General features: G+C 31.1%; 1 protein-coding gene across 1 annotated transcript; it reads left to right on the top strand.

Annotated features, from left to right (window-relative positions):
* The first annotated feature begins 7,796 nt into the window (after positions 1 to 7,796).
* On the top strand, positions 7,797 to 8,648 carry LOC108342632 (probable calcium-binding protein CML41). Its single transcript, XM_017580428.2, has one exon. It carries the CDS (start codon positions 7,977 to 7,979, stop codon positions 8,532 to 8,534), a length of 558 nt encoding a protein of 185 aa, XP_017435917.1. The 5' UTR covers positions 7,797 to 7,976; the 3' UTR covers positions 8,535 to 8,648.
* Positions 8,649 to 8,812: the final 164 nt, after the last annotated feature.

Below are 8,812 nucleotides of genomic sequence, written 5' to 3'. Positions count from 1 at the left end.
TGAAGGTACATATGTTATTATTTGTTGTAATATACAAGTGTGATGGTACTCCATTTCCAATTTTTGTCTAATTTTATATGGTTTTTTTTACTAACATATTTTATATTTGATTAGATGAGAAAATTAAATAAATAATAATGAGATTTCAATATTTATCTCAAAATAATTAAATCATTTAAGTAAGGGAATAAATATCATTTACAAATAACATTTTATAAATAAAGTATAATTTTAATGATTGCTTGGATTACATAATAATATTAATATATATAAAAACTTAGAATATTCATAGTTATAGCGTATAATGATTTGAGAGGTGAGTGATTCGTAATCTATTTTCTGATTGCTTAAACTATTATTCTATCTAACTAAACTTGGTCTTAGTGGTGGATATTAGCCGAATTGGTTGCACTGTCTCACATGGAAGAATTTTAGTGATGAATGACCCAACAATATTTAATTATTTTCATGCATTTTTCCTTTAGACAAATTAATTGGCTTTACCCAACAAAGTCGTAGCCTTTTCAAACTAAATGCATTAACTGTTTATTTTTATTTCACCATGATAAATGCATTTTAATTAAATTCATTGTCATTATTTTTCACTCAGTTCACCAATATCTACTGCTTTCTCATTACTCGAAACACTGGTAAAAGTTGTACATAGCATTACAATTTTATACAATGCCAATCTATTTAACATAATATACTTTATCTTTTTTTTTTCTAATGATCATTTTTATTTATTTTAATATTTATTTTCAAATTTTAAGAACATAAAATGTTTTTTATCATTTACAATTTTACTTTTTACCTGACATTTTATTAATTTATATACGGGTTTATTTATTGTGACAATATTTCATAAATTCTATCGAGATCAATAAAATTATTGTATTTTCTTTATTTTTCAAAAACAATATTAAAAAGACAGAAAGGGTGATAAAGGATTAAAAAATGAGTTAGGGGAGAATTGTAGCTTAAACAAAATTGTGACGTCAATTTGTAACTGAGACTATTTACATTGATTTAGTGGTTTAAACGTCCAGATAAACTTTTTTAAAATTAAGTTTGAATTAAAATGTGACTTTCTTTGTTTACTCTATCAATTTTTTTTCAGCACCTCATTGTTTTGGATTTTATTTTCTGAAATACATTAAATTCTTCTTAAAATATTTTTTCGGAAAACACTCACTCACTTTCACTCACTTTTCTGAGAAACATTCACTCACTCTTAATTAATGAAAAAGTAATCGAAAAGCTATGATGGTTGAAGAAAATTTATAGGATGCAAGAAGGAGTGTTTCTTCGTGAAATTCCAATTGTTTCTCTGTACATCTCCAAATTTTCAAATAGTACCACACTGATTTTGGATTGAAATTTTTGAATCCCTAGTCACCCTGCACCCCTTTTCCTCTCCATGATTTTTAGTGATAGAAGATAACATTTAAATGAATACAGTCTCAATAACATTCATTAAACTCGGTTCTACGTCGTATTAACAATAATTTGTGCATTACTCTTATATATCATAAATAATCCTCTAAGTCTTTTCAATGTCTAAGTAAAATTATTTTTCCATTCACTTGATAAAAAATACAAAGATCGCTGAGAATGTCAACTTTGTAGATGTCACCCAAGTATCTAAAGTGATGAGAGCCAATATTTGATGATTTTGTACGTCGTATCCATTAAGAAAACGATATTAAATGCATTCAATGATTTCATTTCATTATATGTGTCCAAAATAGGTCATTTACCATCTCATATTCGTCGACACATTTACTCTAATAAATGTATTTATCATGACCCAACATCATCATTAATTGAAGAGTAATCACTCGAACTAATTCAACTAAGTCATCACCTGTGAGAAATATTTGATCATTTGTAAAATTATTTATATAATTTGCTTGACACACTTCATTGATGAAAGAAGAGAAACCTGATACCAAACTCAACTTTACTTGTAAATCCTTCAAACAAAAAAGAGATCTTCTATCTTATAATATAAGCATTTATAACACAATATATCCACCATTCAATACCTTACTTCATTCGTAATAAAACTAATAATAATACCTCAACAAATTACTACAAAAAAACAAATTATAAATAAAATTAAAAGCAAAAAAAAATTAAAAGAATTATAAAAATTGAAAGTAGAGCTGTCAAAATGGGTCACAACCCGCGGGCCAACCCGGTCCACCACGGGTTTGAGCTGGATTGGATTTGAAAAAATTGTATTTTTTTATGCGGGTCAGATTTCAACCCGGCTCATTTAAACTCGGCTCATGCAGGTTGAACCCGTGGTGGGCCGGGTTGGCCCACCAACCCACCTACCTAATTTTATTTTATTAAATTTTAATTTTAATTTTATAAAAAAATATTTATTATTTTGTTTTTGCTTGAAAAAATTATTTAAGTTCTTTATTTTCAAAATTAATTAAACACCCATGTTAGGAGCTGAAATTTGGAAGTGAAATTTCTTTAGATTTGAATTATAGAAAGTTTGTAATTTTTTTTATTTAAAAAAAATTGTAACTAAGTGAGCCAACCCGTTTACCCACCAACCCGTGGTGGGTCGGCTCGGGTTCAAATTTTTCTGGCTCGCTAATAAATGAGTCGGGATGGGTTGGCTCACTAAGTGACCAACCCGTGGTGGGTCGGGTCGGGTTGGGCCGGGTGATCCGTTTTGACATCTCTAATTGAAAGTAGTAACCGAATGAAGAAATTTGGTAAGAGCTTATCCAAATTTCTAAATCTGACGAAAACCTTAACCAGATTTTAAAATTTATGATTTCCGTAATCGGATTTCAAAATTTGGTGGTTTTTTAACCGAATTTGAAATTCGATTAGTTATGAAATTCGTTGGCTTTCTAATCGAATTTCAAAATCCGACAAATTTCTTAATCGAAATAAACTTATATTTAAGAAGAAGATGAACAACACTACAAACAACAAGACCACCCACAAAACTCAATATCAGAGGACCACCAATAACAAAAACAACAAACAAATAAAGGGAAAGGAAACACCAAACAAGAGAGATAGAATAATTAAAAAGAAATAAATAAACTATAATAGAGAAACCGAACTTCGTCTTGCGTATGCAAGATTTCAAGAAATATAACTAAGAATTAAATTACATTTGGTAAACAATAATTACTTTTTACTTATTTATTTTTTTCATTTAATGAAGGATTAAAATGTCTACTTGGAAATGCATGGAAAAGTGTTGGAGATGCATAAAGAAACACTCTTCAAGAAGTAACAATTCCTCAAGGTTCAATAAGTTGGCCTGCCCTCTCTAGGTTGACAGTTACTTCCTACGCTCCTCCAATTTTTATGTACATCTATTTCGTATACTGAATGGAGGTACAGGTAAAAAAATAATAGAGGTACAAGAAGTAACAATATGTGCTTCTCTTAGTTCCTAGACTTGAGGGAACAGTGTGAGGCCTGTTTCACGGGTGTTGCTCCCTCCACCATCTCAAGTGCTTCTGCACCTCCCCACTATTTTCTTTTAGGTTTAATAGATTCGGAGGTCCCTATTTGTGCATATTTACATCAATTAGGTCCTCGTATTTTGAAAGTGTTCAATTGGGTTCCTATTTATGTAAAATTGAGTCAATAATGTTCTTGTCGTTAATTGCTGTGGACGGCGTTAAATTTTTCGCGTTGTGGCATGCTGAGGTAACATTTAATAACGACGTGGCACAGTAACAACTCATTACGTGGATTTATTTGACTTTAAATTTTTAAAAACTTTAAAATATGGTAAATTTAATAAAAACAAAATGTTATATTTATTTCTGGAAATGAAATTAAAACGTATTAGGATTAAGTTTGGTGTTTTGGGGTCAGATTTTGAGTGTGCGAGAAAATTGGGGAAAATAGGGTTTTTCGTGGATTCGTTCTGGTTTGAAATTGGGAGAAAATAGGGTTATAGTGAGAAATTAGTTGTGGATGAAGTTTGGTTTTACGATTTTGGCATCATCTATTGGTGATTTTTCGGTGGAATCGACAAATTGTTAGCGGTGAAGCACTGTGGGCAACACTTGAAGTAGAGTCTTCTGAGTTGACTCAAAACCAGCATAGAAACATTACATGGTGTTGGCGGCGGAGGAGGTGAAGGAGTTGGGAGGGGGAGAAGTCGAAGGGGTGAGGGTAGTGAGTGGCGGAAGTGGAAGATGAGAGAGTGGAGGAGAATCTGAAGGTGGAAGAGATAGAGAAAGAGAATGAGAAAGGTGTTGTGTGGCGTTGGGTTATTACAGTGTAAGAAATAGGGTGGTAGTAGAGAGAGGATAGTACCATTGAGACAAATTTACAAACATGTGGCGTGCATGAAGAATTGGTGACCACAACAACGATTTCCAGAAGCCAAAACCACCAAAGGAATTGAATAATCCAGTGCAAAGATAAATCAACCAATTCACGAGTGAGAGATAAATTATCACACAAGAAAAATTGGCTCCTTTTTTTCCACTTCTTTCTCATCAATAAAAACACACTAAAAGTTCATAAACTCAGAAGCCAAAGCCATAAACAGAAAACACTACAAGATTGTAAGGCATGGGAGGTGCACTAGGCGGTTGGATTGGGGGGTAGGCATGGATGTGGATGTTGAAGAGGTGGGTGTGGGAGGGTGAGAAGAAGGTTTCCCAGAGAGGGGAGAGGGTGAGGAAGAGGAAGGCGATTCTGGAGGTGGAGGAGAGGTGGGGGTTAGTGTGTGGGGCGGCGGCGCGGCGAAAGAGGGCGAGGGCGTCGGCAGAAGAGGGTTATTCAACCATTTTTAGGTTTTCTTCTTCTCTATCTGATGAGATTGTGGAGTTGATTGATTGTGGAAACAAAAATATAGAGAATTTGTTTATGGTTGGATTTAGAATGGTTAAGACATTTATGAGCTTTGGAATTTCTTCATTTACGAGGACTATATTTATTAAATATAATTTATTTTAAACTTAAAATAAAATAATTCCACGTAATGAGTTGTTACCGTGACACATGGTTAGTAAATGCTACCTCAGAATGTCACAACGCAAAAAATTTAACGTCGTCCACAGCAATTAACGACAAGGGCATTATTGACTCAACTTTACATAAATAGGGACCAAATTGAGCACTTTCAAAATACGAGGACCTAATTGACGCAAATCTGCACAAATAGGGACCTCCGAATCAATTAAACCTTTCTTTTATTCCAAAAATACTCTATACTTCCCCATTATTTTCTTTTATTCCAAAAATACCCTACACCTCCCCACTATCCTCAATAATCTTTCTCTTTGTCTCTCTGCATTAATTTAATTGAGCATTCATGGCTTAAATTTAAACTTGTGATATATTGCAAAATATAAAATTTAGAGGAAACTTCAATATTAGTGCTTCTACCACTTCCATTTTATAAACTTAAAAGTTAGATGCAAATACAAAATAATAAACATAATAATATTAATAGTAAATAATATATTATTATTATTATTATTATTATATACTAACTTTATAAAGACGAAAGAACTAAATAAATTGCAAATCTTTAACAAATAACTTTTCTTTTATATTTTAAGTATTTAATAATATTTTTATATTATTTATCTAATAAATTAAATATTTTATTCAAGTTATTTGAGTCAAACATGTCGGTAAGTTAAAACATAATATAATGTTAAAAATTATAGATATTAAATGTAAAAAAAACACACATATATATAAACATTTTTCTAGAAATTTAGAACAAAATTTTACCATTTATTAAGTAATTTGAAGAAGAAAAAAATATATTGAACAGTGAAAATAAAATTGAATCAAACTTATTTAAGGGAAAGTGTAAATAAAATTTTACAATATATCACAAGTTTAAATCTGAGCCATGTGAATGATCTATTAATGTGGGGAGAGAAAGAAAAAGATTGTTGAATATATTGGGGAGGTGTAAGGTACTTTGGAATAAAAGAAAATAGTGGGGAGGTGCAGAGTATTTTTGGAATAAAAAAAAATAGTGGAGAGGTGTAGAGTATTTTTGGAATAAAAAAAAATAGTGGAGAGGTGCAGGAGCACTTGGGGTGGTGGAGGGAGCAACACCCCTGTTTCACAGAAGGAAAATGTCTTTTTAACAATTTTTTTTTGACAATTTTTTTACAATAATTTATGTAATAACTTGTGATTGGTCTGTTTTAAATATACAGACCAATAAAATAGTAACACAGTTGTCAAAAAATTATTAAAAAAAGTTATTAAAATATCAACTTCCTTCACAAAACCAACTATCACCTAGGCTTGCATAATATAAAATTTCCAGTCTAGCTTTAGCTGGAACATTTTTTTCCAATCTATTTAACTTTGAGGTACAAATGAATTTACACTGGACTGGTAGGTTTTTAAAACCAATTTCTCTTATTCAAAAATAAATTTAACTTTAAAACAATTTAGAATAGTATTATTTTATTAAAAGTATATACTTTTTGAAATGTAAATGTTTTATTTTACTTTAATTTTAAATTATGTATTTCAATTTTCAATAGTTGACCAAACATAGTATTTTTAAGATCTAAAAAATTTAGTAAAAAAATAGATTATATCGTATATAGGTTCATCTGATTTATTTCGTCTGCCTAAATTGAGTCATTTATTTATGTCAATATCGCTTATAGGATTAATTATTTTTTAAGTTTCTCTATGAACTTTACAAAAAAATAAAAATTGTGATGACAGTTATTTTAAGAAAGTTGGAATTGATGAGAGAGTAACAACTAAAGGTAAGTTTTGCGAAAATTAGGTATCCACATGCACCAATAGATAATATTAAAACCAAAAATCACATAATACACGAGTTAATGGATTTATATCGGTTTCATATTGATTTTCTAAGCATATCCATAAACTAACATAAGGTCATTGTATAATACGATGAAAATCCATTTTTGGCATGTACAATATTTCCTATTCATATATATATATATATATATATATATATATATATATATATATATATATATATATATATATATATATATATATATATATATATATATATATATATATATATATATATATATATGAAGAGATAAATCATCTACGATTAAACTAAAATAGAACTGATATGTTTTTAGATTTTTAGCCAAAGAAAAAAGAAAGAAATACACCATATTCTATGTTTTGCGATCAATAGATATTGTATTGTTAGTACGGGTATAATACTTTGTAAGATATGTTAACTTTAAAATAGTCTAAATTAATCCATTTTATTCCACGTTCGTAAGATATTTCTGCTTTGGATCAAGTTTATACGTATTTGTTTTTGGTAACATTCCAAAAGATCTTTTATTTATGTAAAATTTTATTTGTCCCAAATTGACTGAAATTTGGATAGTTTTTTTAACCTATATTTTAAATTTAAGTTTCTATTTATTTACAGAATATTTTGTCCGAAGTTCAAGATTTATTTTAAAGAAATCAAAAGTATATTTTTTTTTTACTTTAGCAAAATATTTTTATAACTTTTTTACATTAGGTAAAAAGTAAAAGTCTAAATGATAAAAAATAGTTAAATAAAAATAAAAATCTTCCAAAAGTAAGAGGGAGTGAATTAAAAAAAGAAGATTATAGTCAGCAGTTTGACATTCCAGTGAATCGACTTTCGTTCCCACTTTCTTGAACCCTTTCTTGGGTTCAGTTGGAAAATGCAAAGAAGTTGGAATTAATTAAAGAAGTTGCAGTGCAAGAAAGAAGTAAAGTGTCGTGGGCATAGCCAAAGGTCGGTCTCTTAGGCAATTTCCTTGCAATTACATCACCATTGTTCATTCCTTCGTACACTTCAAACTTCAAACTTCTTTTCCAATTTCACACCAGTTGCATCACCCAACTTGGGAGCCAATGCTCTTCGTATATAATCAATCAAACACCTCACAAACTCAACAAAACAAAACCCTTTGTAATCCTAATTCCAATAGCAAGAATCAAGAAGCTCAACAATCATGGCATCTCCCAAAGGGCTATTATTCTTCTACAAAAACTTGTTCAAGATGATAACCTTTCCATGTCTGACTACTCCCAGGCCCAAACCATTACCGGCACCTGCACCTCTTATTGGGCCTTCCGGCCCAAAAGACGATAAAGGGCTGAAAGACGTTTTCGATCACTTGGACGTTGACAAAGATGGGAAGATCTCCAGCAATGAACTAACGGATTACTTTACGTCGGTTGGCGAGTCCGTGAGTCATAAAGTGGCGGAGAGAGTGATAAACGAGTTTGACTCGGACGGTGACGAGTTGCTGGATTTCGGTGACTTTGAAAAACTGATGAAGCAAGATGAGAGTAAGGAGGTGGAGGATGTTCTACGAAGCGCGTTCGAGATGTTCGAGGTTGAGAAAGGGTGTGGCTGCATAACGCCAAAGGGGTTGCAACAAATGTTGCGGCAACTGGGAGATGTCAAGTCGCATGATGAGTGCGTGGCCATGATTCGACCCTTCGATCTTGACGGCAATGGCTTCCTTGATTTTCACGAATTTCAGCAGATGATGTCCCCAACTTGATTCTCTTAGGATTGTTTTTACTCTCTCTCTCTTCAAACAATGTGTAAAATGAAAGTGAATGCTTTCTTGACGGAAGATAAAGAAAGAAACGCCGTTTCCTGTGTCGTTGTGCTACCACTTTGGTTGTTACGTTACTTCAACGACGATAATTTATTCCGTCCCAAATTAAATATAATATACTTATAATAATTTATAACTTTTAATAAAATTAGCTAAGCCAATATACTTTGCTAATTAGTAGTGTCCTGAAGGATACAAATTAGCAGAACAAAACGTCG

This window comes from Vigna angularis, chromosome 4, assembly GCF_016808095.1.
Source record: "Vigna angularis cultivar LongXiaoDou No.4 chromosome 4, ASM1680809v1, whole genome shotgun sequence".
Taxonomy (NCBI): domain Eukaryota; kingdom Viridiplantae; phylum Streptophyta; class Magnoliopsida; order Fabales; family Fabaceae; genus Vigna; species Vigna angularis.
Note: the sequence above shows the minus strand (reverse complement) of the source record. Positions and strands in the feature narration are given on the sequence as shown.

Bases quoted from the DNA above. Each gene is read 5' to 3' on its own strand.
- LOC108342632 (XM_017580428.2), top strand. From the start codon at position 7,977: ATGGCATCTCCCAAAGGGCTATTATTCTTCTACAAAAACTTGTTCAAG.